The sequence below is a fragment of the Bubalus kerabau genome, chromosome 3, assembly GCF_029407905.1.
Source record: "Bubalus kerabau isolate K-KA32 ecotype Philippines breed swamp buffalo chromosome 3, PCC_UOA_SB_1v2, whole genome shotgun sequence".
Classification (NCBI taxonomy): Eukaryota; Metazoa; Chordata; class Mammalia; order Artiodactyla; family Bovidae; genus Bubalus; species Bubalus kerabau.
Genome location: NC_073626.1, coordinates 35,711,291 through 35,726,692, shown reverse-complemented (window position 1 = coordinate 35,726,692; position 15,402 = coordinate 35,711,291). Strand labels below are relative to the sequence as shown.

The window sequence follows — 15,402 nt, the reverse complement described above, 5'->3', positions numbered from 1 at the left end:
CATTTCATAATTAGAAAAAGTGAAAGAAAGTGAAAGTCGCTCAGTCATATCTGACTCTTTGCGACCCCACGGACTATACAGTCCATGGAATTCTCCAGGCCAGAATACTGGAGTGGGTATAGCCTTTCCCTTCTCCAGGGGCTCATCCCAACTGAGGCATCAATCCCAGGTCTCCCGCATTGCAAGCGAATTCTTTACCAGCTGAGCCACAAGGGAAGCACAAGAATACTGAAGTGGGTAGCCTATCCCTTCTCTACCGGATCTTCCCAACCCAGGAATTGAACCGCAAATATCAAATCATTACATAGTATACCTGAGTGTGTGTTTGTATATGTGTGTGTATACCGGAAAAGACAGATTAATTTATTGTAGGGATTTGGCTCACATACTCAAGGGATTTGGCAAGTCTGAAATAAACCTGGCAACCTGGCGGATTAAGAGTTGATCTTATAGTCTGAAATCCAAAGGCAGGCTGGAAGCAGAATTTCTTCATCCTTGGAGAAACCTCAGTCTTTTCTTTTAAGGCCTTCTAGCTTATTGGAAAAGGCCCACCAATATCATGGAGAGTAATGTGCTTTACTCATAAAGTATACTGATTTAAATACTAGTCACATCTAAAAAATGGCTTCACAGCGACATCTAGACTGGTGGTAATCAAAAATTGGGTATCATGGTCCAGCCAAGTCCACACATAAAATTAACTAGCACACAGACATACCTTAAAATAATTTTGACTTTTATTTTATATAAAGTTTCCATCTCTAAACCAGTCTTCTTTATAGAGTTGAGATTTTTGTTGTTTTTTTTGTATACCCAGAGTGAACTTAGCCCACCCATGTTGATAGAACACCCTCTTAGATGTCTTGTTTTATGTGCCCAAGTACATGCAGGAATGTGGAGAAGAAATGGTTTCTCTCTTGTAAACCAGGTAAGTGGTTTTTAATTCTGTGAAGAGTTTTCAGTCCATTCTTTAGTTTCTGTGGAGGTTATAATAGTCATCGAAAGTCATCTATATTAAAACTATTGAATGGCCACTGGAAATGAACCTTAAAAATGTTTTATTAAAAACTGTTTGACAAGATAGATGTAATGTTAAACTAAAAGTTTCTTAGAGCTTTTATTCATATTTTATTAAGAAACAATATCAAAAGTAGAAATGAACTTAATTTTCACTTGAAGTCATTTTTAGAACAAAGTTTGATATTTTTAAAAACATAATGAAAAATCAAGATTTCACCTACTTTAATTATAAAATTGGTTTAAAAAAGATAAAAGTTCTGTTAGTATAGCTCTGAAATTGAGGTTTTAATTTTTAAACCTCACCGAGACTTGGTATAGGATTTTTCTCTACTTTTGATAGCTATAAATCTCATTGAAAGAACTTTATTAGGAGACCCAGAAAGTTAGTTGCAAAATGTGAACCATAAAGTTCCATAGAGTTTCCATACTATAATCTGGAAATTTCTAATTAATCTCTCTTAAGAGAGCACTCACTGCTGGGGAAACCACATTATGTGTGCATGTTTGCATGTTCATATACTCACGTGCACAGAAGCCATGTGGTCTTTTGGTGAGTGGGGAGAGGAGAGAACTGCACAAATAAAAACCTGTTTACCCAACATAATTACTTGTTTTTTTTTCAGATTTATTACTACCACAATGTGAAATGTAGACGTGAAATGTTTGATAAGGATATAATAATGCTTCAGGTAATGAATTAAAAGCATTAAATTTAAAGGTTTGGGGGAGTTTTTCTTTTTGTTATTTTCACCAGACCCAGACACTTAGGAGCACTCTCAAATCTGTAACTTCAATCTACCCCTTATCTGTTGTTGTTTAGTCGCTAAGTTGTGTCCGACTCTTTTGTAACCCCATGGCCTGTAGTGCATTAGGCTCCTCTGTCCATGGTATTTCTCAGGCAAGAACACTGGACTGGGCTGTCATTTCCTCTCCAGAGATCTTCCCAGCCCAGGGATCGAACCTGCATCTCTTGCATTACAGGCGGATTCTTTACCACTGAGCTACCAAGGAAGCCACCTAGCCCTTTATCTACTAAGCTCCAAATTCATATGGCTAAAATAACTGAACATTTCCAGCTGATTTCCTGAACACATCTTGTATTTCACATATTCAAAATAAATCCTGTGTCCTCCATACCTTCTTCCTATCTTCAGAGTTTCTCTACCTTGGTGAATTGTTCAACAATCTGTACAGTTATTAGAGTCAGAAATCTGAAAGCCCATCCTTTCTTCACTGTCCTCTGATTATAAAGCCCCAAATCCCTCAAACTGATTTTCAAGGCCTTCAATACTTAACTATGTGAAAAACTCCCTGAATTTGTCATATACCATTAAGTCTTAAAATTTGTACGTTTATTTCTTTCCTTACCTAGGTTGTGCACCCCACCCTCTTCCTTTTCTGTTTGCTGCCTGTCTTGTTTTCCTGCATATCTTCATGTTTAGTTTAGCATCACTTTCTCCAGAAAGCTGACATACTAAAACATGGCTGTGTATCCTTTTGGGAAGGGCCCAAAGCATGATGCTTATCCCCACCAGAGCATTCATAACTCTGGATTGTGGTTGCCTGTCCCCTTTCCTTCCTCTACACTAAACTGTGACAACTCCCTTGGTCCTTTTTATGTCCAATTATGTAGCACAGTGCTTGTCACAAAGTAGTGTTTCCATATTCTTGCTGAGTGGATTTAGAAATTATAGAATAAGTTACAAAATGTAAATTTCAAAAAACTATTGGTTCAAAAAAATCAGTATTCAAATTGATTGAGAATCTATACAAATGGAATTATAAGAGAATTAAAACTAATATTTAAAAACCAGCATTTCACTTAGTATAGCATTTATTACTAAAAATTAGTTTGAGTTCTTGAAAAGAGTTTAATATATATGCATTTTTTAAAAAATACTGAAAGTTTTATTACTATACCACATTTCTCTCAGAGTCGTACCCCTGCCAGTGACAACACTGACATAAAACCTTGAACTGAATCTATAGGGATACAACTAATTCAAAGCATAAACGGGAAGAGAACGTATAGTCCATGTTATTATGATATGTGGGTTCAGGGCGTGTTTTGTTTTGTTTTACCAGCATAGATTCCGTCCACACTTGTAGCTATCACAAGTAAGGACTGGGGCTAAATGAGTCCTCATCTTTTGTTGGAATTGATGAATGAGTAAGCTGCTTTCTCTTGTGCAAACCAAAATATGTCTCACTAATTGTTTAGTAGCCCTTTTGACCTTCCTCTCTTCCTTTCTTTCATACATTTTAAAAAAAGACAGGTGTCTCCATGATGGATCCAAATCATTTCCTGATGATAATGCTTAGCCGCTTTGAACTTTATCAGATTTTCAGTACCCCAGATTATGGGAAGAAAATTAGTTCTGAGACTCCCCATAAGGTAAGAGCATGCCTTATGAGACCGCAACATAATTGTTAGAGAAGCGCCTTTCATTCTTTTTGGTTATTTTAATCATCTGAGGTAATACAGATGATTCTTATTCTTATCTCTGAACTTGCTCTCTTCCATTGCCCCCGATGGTTTCAGGATTTAGTTCAGCAGAACAACACTCTAATAGAAGAAATGCTATACCTCATTATAATGCTTGTTGGTAAGTTTGGATATTTTGAAACATTTATGTATTATATTGACTTTTGAAAAACTTTTAAAATTTTTATTTATTTATTTTTGACTGTTCTGGGTCTTTGTTGCTGTGTGGGGCTTTCTCTAGCTGGCGTGCACGGGCTTCTCATTGCGGTGGCTTCTCTTGTTGCAGAGCACAGTAGTTGTAGCACACGGGCTTAGTTGCCCCACAGCACATGGAATCTTCCCGGGCTAGGAACTGAACCCATGTGCCCTGCGTTGGCAGGCAGATTCTTAACCACTGGATCACCAGGGAAGTCCTGTATTGAATTTTGTGGTAGCAAGTAGTTTAGAATATGAACTGTTTCTTTTGTTTGAGCAGTAACTCAGTTTTAGGGGAAGGAGATTAGAGTATATATTTTTGTTTTCCCCTCTGGTTACTGTAATGATGAGCACTACAGTGCTTTGTAAGAAGGGGAGAGGACAACTGCTAACGCAGGATAAACTGGAAAATTGTGAGTTAGGAATAAAACGGGACAGGAGAATTTAGCAAACAAGAATAGGATATTTAGGAGCTATTTATTGTTACTTTGTATCTTAGCTGTGTTTCTGCCCATGGCTTTGTGGTGCACAAGTGTTCTCACTATCTATATTTTCAGTCCCGTTGCCTTCACCTTTACTGTTGTGTGCTTTACTTTCTCCCTCCTCCCATATTGTTTCAGACTCTCAACAGTCCTGGAGCAGAGAATCCTGGCTGCTGTCAGGATGTAATACCAAAGAAGGAGATCTCAGAAGGTGATACCTTATTTGCCACTAGATCAAAGGGCAAAGGAGGGCTCCCTTCCTCCTACCACATGGCAGATGACTTGAAAGCAGTTTCCTAGGCTGCTGGTACAGTCTGTTCCTAGTCCCTTCCCACCTTCTGATCTCATTCTTTGAAAACAGCAACCAGAGTTCTCTCTCCATGGCTAAGGACTACACTCACCTGCTTTGTCAGAGGCTCAAAAAGATGACTGGGAGCTGCTTTCACCCTGCTTTATTGCCTGACCAGTCATTGCTTTTCCAATGTACAGAAAGAAAAATATATTGTGTTTCATGAATCATAAATATGTATTGCTTACAAATATTATGATTGTTAAGTGTGTATATATGTACTTATTCATTGTTGACAGGAGAGAGATTTAGTCCTGGAGTTGGACAGGTTAATGCTACAGATGAGATTAAACGAGAGATTATCCATCAGTTGAGCATCAAACCTATGGCTCATAGTGAATTGGTAAAGTCTTTACCTGAAGATGTAAGTACCTACATTTTAAAAAATATATGGAAATCCTTCCATAAACCCTTCCATAAATATATGGAAACATTTAAACCTTTAACTGTCCATCTAGTTGTGTCTAGACTGACTTCTGTATACCTTTTCCACAATTGTAAAAACTACAGTGCCAGCACATGTATAACTCGAGTCACTCTTATTAGAGATAAATAGAAAAAGAAAATACTAGGTACTAGGGGTGGAAAGCAGCAAAGAAATAGAATTCTTCATAGTGAAGCCTTGAAAGAGATAAGGCTACTGAATAAAAGAAAACGTGTTCCTTAGAACGGAATTTACATATCCATTAAAGAAGAATTGTTGATAGGATGTTTAGTACAAAGTTGTGATGGATAGAGATAACGCTTTATAACCTAGAAATACCTACTCAGGTATGTTGAATAAACTAAAGTTTGCTAGAGTTTTTTCCTTGTAAAGCATCCAAAGACTCTGCTAAGCCATTCCTCTCATTTTAGTGAATGTAAATTAACATTCATATAGGCATTCGTAGATCATTTGTAGCTATTTTTCCTCCTAGAATCTTCAGGTCCCATACCACCTATTTTTCAGCCCTGGGGCTTTTCAGAAACCCCAATTACAGTTGGGAAAGGTTTTTCACAATGTTTTCCCATATTTGAAACATAGATTAGAACTCTGAACGTTAATTTTCATCTTCTGGGATTTAAACATTGTGGAGTTGTAATACTTCTCTTAAACTTTGTCTTATTTCAAACTTATTTCAAACATCTATAGGAATAGAGAACATAGTATAATGAACCCATTGCCAGTTTCACCAGATGACCAATCTTATTTCTACTCTAACCACTAATCTCTGCACCCTCACTGGGTTATTTTGTGGAGAATACCAGATTTACCATTTCATCTATAAATAGAATTGTATATATCTAAAATAGTGGTTCTCAACCAGGGACACTTTTGGCACCCCCCACCCCGGGAGGGGACCATTTGACAGTGTCACTACTCAGGCCTGAGTGTGTGTGTTCCTGGCATCCATTCAACAGAGGCCAGGATACTCTTAACATCCTACAATACAGGACAGACTCTCACAATAATGACCTATCTAGTCCAAATGTCAGGAGTGCCAAGGTTGATCCAAAAGTTACAAGCTTTTAGAAAAACACCTGTGCATTTGCCAGTTATCACACCTAAAAAAATAATAATTTTTAATATCACTAAATATCTATTCAGAATAAAAATTACATGTACTTTTTTTTTAGGTCTCTGTTAATGGGCTACTTTTGCCATTTCCATTTCTAGTTGTGTATGCAGGTACTTTTTAATGCAGGAAATTAGGGAACAATTATAGTTTCACTTAGATGTTAGAATAGGAAGAAATAAAATGTAAACAGCATTTTAAAAATGCAAATACCTTGTACAAAGTGATGGCATCTATACCTACCAAACATTTTTGACCAGAGAATTCTTTTATTCACACAATTCCTGTTAACATCTTGTCACAAATAAGATATGATTTGGAAAATGCTGTTTTAATGAAGATAGATAAGAAATTAGTATAGCTATTTCAGAAAATATTACAAAGATATAAATTTTGTTTAAATGTTATGTATACTTTGTGTTTTTATTTCATTCCTTTTGAAAGCTGTCACCTTGATTTCATATGGTGACTTGTTTTTAATTGTATCAATCTGAATGAATGTTAGCTTACCAAGTAAATTTCCCCAACTGCATATTAATCATGTTTCCTATGGAATCTTCATCTGTAGAAACTGAGATAGTAGTATATTCACTTTATACAATTTCTTTATGAAGCTTAATGAGATAAAAGCACAATGCTCAGACTGCTAGCAGATACTGTTATTAACATAAAACACATTTATTTCCTGTACCTTTAGGAGAACAAGGAGACTGGCATGGAGAGTGTGATTGAAGCAGTTGCCCATTTCAAGTGAGTTTATTTTCTATTTTTTCACATTTGATTTGATTTGATACATTTATTTTTCTTGGAGTGTTTCCTTTGATGGAAGTAAGAATAAAATTGTTGTTTTCAGAGAGTGACAACCATTTTCAGACTTGTAATTCTGAACTAGATTTCCCACTGACATTTCTCTTTTATGATCTAGCCCTATTTAGCAACTTAAAGTAGATATATGAGAATTTTCATTGTATTCAAAATAGGTGTTCATAGCCGATAGTTTCAAATAGCTGAAATTAACCTGATCTTAAGTGCATGCATTGTGCTTCCTTTGCTTCCATTTGAATGTGCCGCCTGAGTGGTGGGTCAGCCTCCGAGTCGTGCTTTCCCTGGTGTCCAGTGTGTCAGCCAGTCAGTAAATTAGTTTCCCCTTAAGGTTGTTGAGGCAGTTTCTTAATCCTGCTTTTTCTTTGCTCCTCACTTCAATGACAGTGTCTTTATTTCTATTGATTTTAAAAACAATACATGTTTTTGAGGGAAGTATAAAAAAAAAAAACTAGAAAAGAGACTCTCAGGGACTTCCCAGGTGGCTCAGTGGTAAAGAATCCACCTACCAATGCAGGAAAGCTGGGTTCAATCCCTGATCAAAGAAGATCCCACATGCCATGAAACAGCTAAGCCCATGTGCCACAACTGCTGAGCCCACACTAGATCACAACTGCTGTGGTCTGGAGCCCAAGTGCAGCAGCTACTGAAGCCATGCACCTAGAGCCGCTGCTCTGCAATAAGAGAAACCACTGCAAGAAGAAGCCTGTACACAGCAACCAAGAGTAGCCCCTGCTCTCTGCAACCAGAGAAAGCCCATGTAGCAGCAAAGACCCAGCACAGCCAAAATAAATATAAATAAAGTAAATTATTAAAAAAAAATTCTCTCAACCCAAATTACACCTGCTTTTTTCACTTGGTAGAACTTTTCATAGACATCTTTACATGTCAAAATATAAAGTTAACATCACTTTTAACAGTTTTCGATTGTTTGGAGATAGCGTAATGTGTGTTACCTGTCCCTTATTGTTAGACTTCAAATTGCTGTCACTACAATGACCATCACATTCCCGTGTCCAGTTAGAATAAATCCACAGTGGACATGCTAGATAAAAATGGATGCACATGAAGCTTTGGATATAGATTCCCAAATGAATCCACAGAAAGCAGTTCCAGCTTATGCTCACCAGCAGGTTATGAGATCTTTAAATTATTATTATTATTTTTAATTTTTGGCTGCCATGGGTCTTCATTGCTATGCATGGGCTCTTTCTAATTGTACAGGCTTCTCACTGTGGTAGCTTTTCTTGTGAAGCACAGGCTATAGAGCGTGGCTTCAGTAGTAACAGCACATAAACTTAGTTGCCTGGTAGTATGTGGAATCTTCCCAGATCAGGGATCAAACCCATGTCCCGTGCATTGGCAGGCAGATTCTTAACCACTGGACCACAAAGGAAGTCCAGTATATGAGATTTAAGAATTTTTTCTTCCCCAAAGGAAACCTGGATTAACAGGACGAGGCATGTATGAACTGAAACCAGAGTGTGCTAAAGAGTTCAATTTGTATTTCTATCACTTTTCAAGGGCAGAGCAATCCAAGGTAATTGGGAAAATTAAAAGTATATTGGGAAAGGGTTGCTTGGAGTTTTTTTGTTTTTGTTTTTTCCTAAACAACTTTTACTGCTTTTCACACAGATTGAAAAAGGACACGTTTTTATTGTAGGAAATTTGGAAAATATGAAAAGGTATAAAGAAGAAAGTACAGATTACCTATAATACCACCACTTAACATATGGGGTTTTCCCCTTAGTACTTTGTGCATACATAAAAGAGATCTATATAATTATACATGTACCTACACATATCGAATTGTATGTATTTTATTGGCTTTTGAAGACAAATCATCAACCTTATGGTAATCAGTTAACCTGTTTTACACTCATTTCGGAATTGCTAGTGCTTAACATTATGCTTTCCCATGGTGACTTACAGAATTTAACTAGTTAAATTTTGCCTTTTAGCAGTTTACTCTTAAAAATAGGTTTTGAATAAATGGCATTAAACAAAACTTAAGCATGAAGCTTTTGTTTACTAGTTGGTCGGTTGGGTTTTTTTTGAAGTATAGTTGATTTACAATGTTATGTTAGTTTCAGGTATACAATACAGTGATTCAGTCTTTATATAATATATAGTTTTTCAGATACTTTTCCCTTATAGGTTATTATAAAATATTGATTATGGTTCCCTGTGCTATGTAGTAGGTCCTTGTTGGTTATCTGTTTTATATATAGCAGTGTTTATTCATTTTTGATACATGATATAGAGCTCAAACCTAAATAATTTTTTGACTTTGGTTGATACATGTTTCCCCTGAATTTTAAACCAAGAAAGAATCCACCTGGGGGATTCTCTTAGTGGAAGGGGAAATTAACCTTGATATCAGTTTCAGGGTGATGACAAAATTAAGGATAGAAATTTCCTAAAATCAGAAGTTAGTATGAGAAAGATTAACTTATATCAGTAGTTTCAGATATTGTTTCATATTACTTATTCTGTGTCCAAATTAATTCATTTTTATTAGGCAGAGGAAGCTCAACGAAAATTGAAAAGACAAAATAAAGAAGATACAGGTATTTTTAATCTTTCCCAAAATCTCATGTCAGTCTCTTAATTGTTAAAGGTTGTTTTGTATAGACTATGATAATGATCCTTAGTGAAGTGAAAGATTTAAATGTAAGCTTTCTGAATGAATGAACATTTAAAGGGCTAATATAGACATAGTCTTGTACTGAGTCACCTCTGAGTTTATCTCAGTTTTATCTCAGATCTTCAGATATTTCTAGGGAAAAGAAAGACATTCTTTTATACTACTGCTATTTATGGAGCTACTTTTATGCATTTAACTGATCTGAGAAAGTAAAATATACCTTTAAGATGCAAATATTCTTTAAAGGCTATCAAAAGTATGTAATAAGGTCAGAGTTTTTTTGCTTTGGTTTGGTTTAAAGCATGTTCTACAAAAGAAGCCAATAATATCTTTATTTTCAGCACTTCCACCTCCAGTTTTGCCCCCATTCTGCCCTCTGTTTGCAAGTCTGGTTAACATTTTGCAGTCAGATGTCATGTTGTTAATCATGAGGACAGTATTGCAGTGGACTGTAGAACATAGTGGACATATCTGGTCTGAGTCCATGCTGCAAAGGGTAAGTTTGAAGACAATTATTATTTATATTTCAGTGGTTTTGTAGTAAAAACCAAAGTACAAAATACTCTTTCAATATCTGTACATGGGACACTTCACTTAAAATGTAGTGTTATCTTACTTTGAAATAAAGTATTTTGTTTCTATTTTTGTGTCTAAGGATAAAAACGAGAGCTTGGCAGATGTTTTTACACCACGTGTTTGTGATTACCCTGCTCTTGTTGGCAGATCTGCCTCTCACTGACTGGTCCTGATCTGTCTTTGTTTATACAGTACTCTGATATTTGTATAATGTGTTATCTTTACATTTGTTTATTACTTAATTCTCTTTAAAAACTTGTGAGTTCATTAATACTTATATTTTGCAATTGAAGAAATTGAAAGTCAGGTACTTACGGTCCTATAGCTAATTAGTGGCAAGTTCAGAACCTTTGTTTGTATTTTACTTTATAGCTTTAATGAATGTAAGTCATTCATAAATTATTATCTCACTAAATTCACATAATACCCCTATGTAGATAGTAGATAGTTTTTCTTCTGTATAGATGAGGAAGGCAGGGTTCAGTGAGAGTCAATTAACTGGTCCATGTTACTCAACTAGAAAGTAAGATAATAATAATACTCAGTTAATAGAATTAGCCTATTCTTGCCAGGCACTTTTATGTACCATACTGGTAAGCCTCAAAACTCTAGAGGGAAGCTAATGTTTTTTCCCATTTTAAAAATGATGAAGTTAGGCTTAGAGGAACTCCCTAAAGGCATGTAGCTTCAAAGCAGCAAAGCCAGAATTCAGATGGTGAGCCTTGCTTCAAAGCTACTATTTCCCGTTGTCTCAGCAGCCTCAACTATCCCACTGGCTAAGATATTTGCATATGTGTACTCCCCTCCTGTTTATAAACATACACTTAAAAATATGAAAGCATGGCTAGATGGGAGGGCATTTTGGGAGAGAATGGATACGTGTGTGTATGGCTGAGTCCCTTTACTGTTCACCTAAAACTATTACTGCTGCTGCTGAGTCGCTTCAGTCGTGTCCGACTCTGTGCGACCCCATAGACGGCAACCCACCAGGCTCCCCCGTCCCTGGGAGTCTCCAGGCAAGAACACTGGAGTGGGTTGCCATTTCCTTCTCCAATGCATGAAAGTGAAAAGTGAAAGTGAGGTCGCTCAGTCGTGTCCGACTCTTCGCGACCCCATGGACTACAGCCTACCAGGCTCCTCCACCCATGGGATTTTCCAGGCAAGAGTACTGGAGTGGGGTGCCATTGCCTTCTCTGGAAACTATCACAGTATTGTTAATTGGCTATACCCCAATAATAAAAAGTTTAAACTAAAAAATAAAATTAGATTACAGAAATTAAAAATAATAAAATGTAAAAGCATGGAGTTGTGGTGTACTGGAGATGATCAGTATTATATGAGCAAAAGATTTGTGGGAAACGATGGAGAAAAGAGGAATGAACATCATTTATCTTATGTATACATTGGCTTTACGTCGTTCACACTAATGTTCTTCCAAGTATTTTGACAATCACAGCAGCCCTATGTATAGGGAAAGGTACAGAGACACCACACACATATCTCCTTCAAAAATTGGGGAGAAGGGTAAAGAACAATAAAGATCAGACAGATTCAGTGTAGTTATATTCTTAGAAGTCTAGCAATGAATTTTTCATCAGGTATGCTGAATATCTTTATAAATGATGTGGCATTAGAGATAAAAGTATGTCTCTTTCTGAGATGATTTTTAGTCCTTAGAAAAACTAAACTAGTATTATAGATTAGATAATTATGTGATCGATGCTTTCAGGTCTAATTATTTGACCACTGATCCTTAGAATCAGTGGTTTTTAAGACTGTAGTATAGGGATGGAATATTGGAGAAGGAAATGTCAACCCACTCCAGTGTTCTTGCCTGGAGAATCCCAGGGCCGGGGGAGCCTGGTGGGCTGCCGTCTGTGGGGTCGCACAGAGTCGGACACGACTGAAGTGACTTAGCAGCAGCAGTAGGGATGGAATAAAACTGAAAATTATATGAATTGCTAGTCACAGCTGTTAGTAATTTTAACTTACCTTAAGAATTTGCAATTGAATTTTCTTCCTAGCTGAAATAGAAATTTTTGTTTCCTTGCTTGGAATTCTTTATTAGAAAATGAACTTTGTTTGGATTTAATAAAAATTAGTACTTTGAATTATTTTTTACTATACTTAATCTTTAATAGTTTGATTTCTCTTTTTTCAGTAGTGGATTATTTTTTGTTTTTTCTTACAAAATTATGTACTTGTATTTTAGGTATTACATTTAATTGGAATGGCACTACAAGAAGAAAAACAGCATTTAGAGAATGTCATGGAGGAACATGTCATAACATTTACCTTCACACAGAAGATATCGAGTATGTATACAACTTCTACTAAACTAACTCAACATATCAGTGATTTTTTAAGTGTAGTATAACCTCTTTTATTTGATCATACAGGTTAGAAGTAGATTATATTGAATCCAATTTTCTGAGGTTATCTGTATTTACCTGTGTATTTTATCAGAGCCTGTGTGCTTATCAGATCTAATTCATTTTCCTAGACTTGTAAAATCTCAGGTAGACCTTTCAGCTGGGTTTTTATTTAATTTTGCTAGAGGTTATCTTAAAATAATCATATGGTGTAAGACGTCAGTTTTTGAATGATGAAAGCATTCTAGTTGTTAACAGTTTGTTTGTGAAATACAAATACGTCACATTTTGAGAAGTATTGAAAATTTCTAAAAGAGCTGTAATCAAATGATGGGCCGATATTATAAGCAATTTCATTTTATCTTCTTTTGCCTGGTAGTAAGCACTATTGCCTGGAGAACCCCAGGGACAGGGGAGCCTGGTGGGCTGCTGTCTATGGGGTCGCACAGAGTTGGACATGACTGAAGCGACTTAGCAGCAGCAGCGGCAAGCACTTAACTGTTATTCACATGCCCATTTTTTCTTCCACCTTAGAACCTGGTGAGGCTCCAAACAACTCACCTAGTATACTAGCTATGCTGGAAACACTGCAGAATGCTCCCTACCTAGAAGTCCACAAAGATATGATTAAGTGGATATTAAAGGTAAAGTTTCCTACATCACTCTGCTTTTTGTGAAAAATATTAAATGTTTATCTTTAAATTTTATAATGTTTCATAGCTTCAGAGTAACTGATACTTTTTTTCATAGACTTTTAATGCTATTAAGAAGTTAAGGGAGAGTTCATCCACCAGTCCTGTGGTAGAGACAGAAGGAACCATAATGGAAGAGGTAAGAAATGTAAAGTGTAATACTGAAAAGTTGTGGCAAGGTCACTTTAAGCAATTAAATTTATCTGCAGTAAGTTGGTAGTTGATATTATTCACAACCATGTAAATCCAAAGAAGTTGTGGCACTATTTGTTTATTTTTGTAGCAATCTTTTGGACTGCTTTTTTTTTTTTCTTTAGCATGTTAAGTTGATTAAAAAAATCTAATTAGTATTTACAATAAAAATATTTCTCCTTTGGGGGAAACATGTGCATTTAGCCTCTAGTGGTCTAATTAAATGAAGTGTAATTTCAGAGTTCGAGAGACAAAGACAAAGCTGAGAGGAAGAGAAAAGCTGAGATTGCCAGATTACGCAGAGAGAAGATCATGGCTCAGATGTCTGAGATGCAGCGGCACTTTATTGATGAGAACAAAGAACTCTTTCAGCAGACGTTAGAACTGGATTCCTCTATCTCTGCTGTACTTGATAATGGGTAAAAATTAATCACAGTTTTTGAAACGCTTGACCAGGGGTTCTCAATTGAGGGAGATGTTGGTTTTTTTTTCCTTTTTTGCATGCATGTGTGTGTGCTAAGTCGCTTCAGTCGTGTCTGACTCTGTGACCCCCATGGACTGTAGCCCGCCAGGCTCCTCTCTCCATGGGATTCTCCAGGCAAGAATACTGGAGTGGGTTGCCATTTCCTTCTCCAGGGAATCTTCCCAACCTAGGGATCAAACCCACATCTCCTGTGTCTCTTGCAAGGCAGGGAGATTCTTTACTGCTGAGTCACCGGGGAAGCCCCTTTTTTCTTTATAAGTACACTTAATCCTAGAGTAATTTAGAAGAGTTGATAGAAAAATTGTGTGGCCTTGTAGTTGGAGGATTTACTCTTAGAAATCTGAGCTAATTAGCATATAATTATGAGCATGTCTCTGACTATAGATAGAATAATTCCTGTGTATGCTTAAAATGTAAGCTATTCAAAAAACCCTTGACATTCATAAGTGAATGAGTGCACTAGGCTCAGTTAACTTAGCATCTGGCTTCTGTGTTATATATTGGATTGCTGTGAGAACTGAAGGAGGTAATTTTGATACATATGAAAGACTGTCTCTCAAATCAAGTCATCAAAACTGTGTTTTAAATATGTACATACCTAAAATCTACTGTTCTGTGATTCTATAGAAACTTCTTAGGCTCATTAATTATTCTCATAACCTTTTATCGCAGCCCTGTGGCTTCAGACATGACTCTTACAGCACTGGGCCCAGCACAGACTCGGGTCCCTGAACAGAGACAGTGCGCCACCTGCATACTGTGTCAGGAGGAGCAGGAGGTGAATGCAGAAAGCAAGGCAATGGTCCTGGCGGCATTTGTGCAGAGATCAACTGTGTTATCAAAAGATAGAAGTAAATTCATTCAGGATCCAGGTAAGTCATAGCTATGTCCTCAACTGGCCTATTAATAGTGAGTGCCACTTAGTATGGTAAGTGACATACAGAGATTTTATTAATCTGATGATAACTCTGTAGGCTTGCCGGTATCTTGGGCAGGTAACTTGGGTGGGAATTCCTCACTTGACAAATGCAGAAACATTCCAGTGGGTTAAGTATTATGCCTGAAGTACACAGCTGACAAATAGCAGGGATTCAAAGGGAAGCTGTCCTTTGTGATAGAACATTAACATACTTTGGTACTTAACAGTCTTTCCCATTCTTCACACTTGTAAAGTTCCAATAATTAGTTGACACACTGAAATGACAATAATTATTTTTTCTCATGGATGGTTCCAGGGTGTAATCCTGATGAGTAAGCCTTGTGAGAAGCAGTGCTTGAGCCAGATTCTCATTTAGATTATTGAGATAGAGACTACCGTGTGGTGCAGGACGTTCTTCAGGAGTCTTGGAATCAGTATCTATGGAATAGAGGGGAAGGAAGCAGGTTTGGCCAGAGGGAGAAGTTGAGCTGTGTGGTACAGTTTCCAGAAGACCTTAGCCAACCCCATAGGCGCTCTGGAGCTAGATAGAGCTCAAAGCTGTCCTGAGTTGGGGTAAGGGGGTGGGTTTTTTATACCCTGACACTGATAAT

At 36.8% G+C, this 15,402-nt stretch overlaps 1 protein-coding gene across 4 annotated transcripts in view; it reads left to right on the top strand.

Annotated features, from left to right (window-relative positions):
* UBR2 (ubiquitin protein ligase E3 component n-recognin 2) overlaps positions 1-15,402 on the top strand; it is a 108,560-nt gene that overhangs the window by 67,995 nt on the left and 25,163 nt on the right. For 3 of the 4 annotated variants that reach the window (XM_055571401.1, XM_055571402.1, XM_055571400.1), the window contains exons 17-30: positions 818-928; positions 1,644-1,709; positions 3,293-3,415; positions 3,563-3,626; positions 4,771-4,895; positions 6,785-6,837; positions 8,347-8,449; positions 9,431-9,479; positions 9,898-10,052; positions 12,345-12,447; positions 13,039-13,148; positions 13,255-13,335; positions 13,629-13,807; positions 14,545-14,744. In XM_055571401.1, the coding sequence (XP_055427376.1) occupies positions 818-928; positions 1,644-1,709; positions 3,293-3,415; positions 3,563-3,626; positions 4,771-4,895; positions 6,785-6,837; positions 8,347-8,449; positions 9,431-9,479; positions 9,898-10,052; positions 12,345-12,447; positions 13,039-13,148; positions 13,255-13,335; positions 13,629-13,807; positions 14,545-14,744 (1,522 nt within the window). Of the gene's footprint in view, positions 1-817; positions 929-1,643; positions 1,710-3,292; positions 3,416-3,562; positions 3,627-4,770; positions 4,896-6,784; positions 6,838-8,346; positions 8,450-9,430; positions 9,480-9,897; positions 10,053-12,344; positions 12,448-13,038; positions 13,149-13,254; positions 13,336-13,628; positions 13,808-14,544; positions 14,745-15,402 lie in introns of those variants that run through there. The other variant, XR_008711534.1, reaches the window with a different exon arrangement.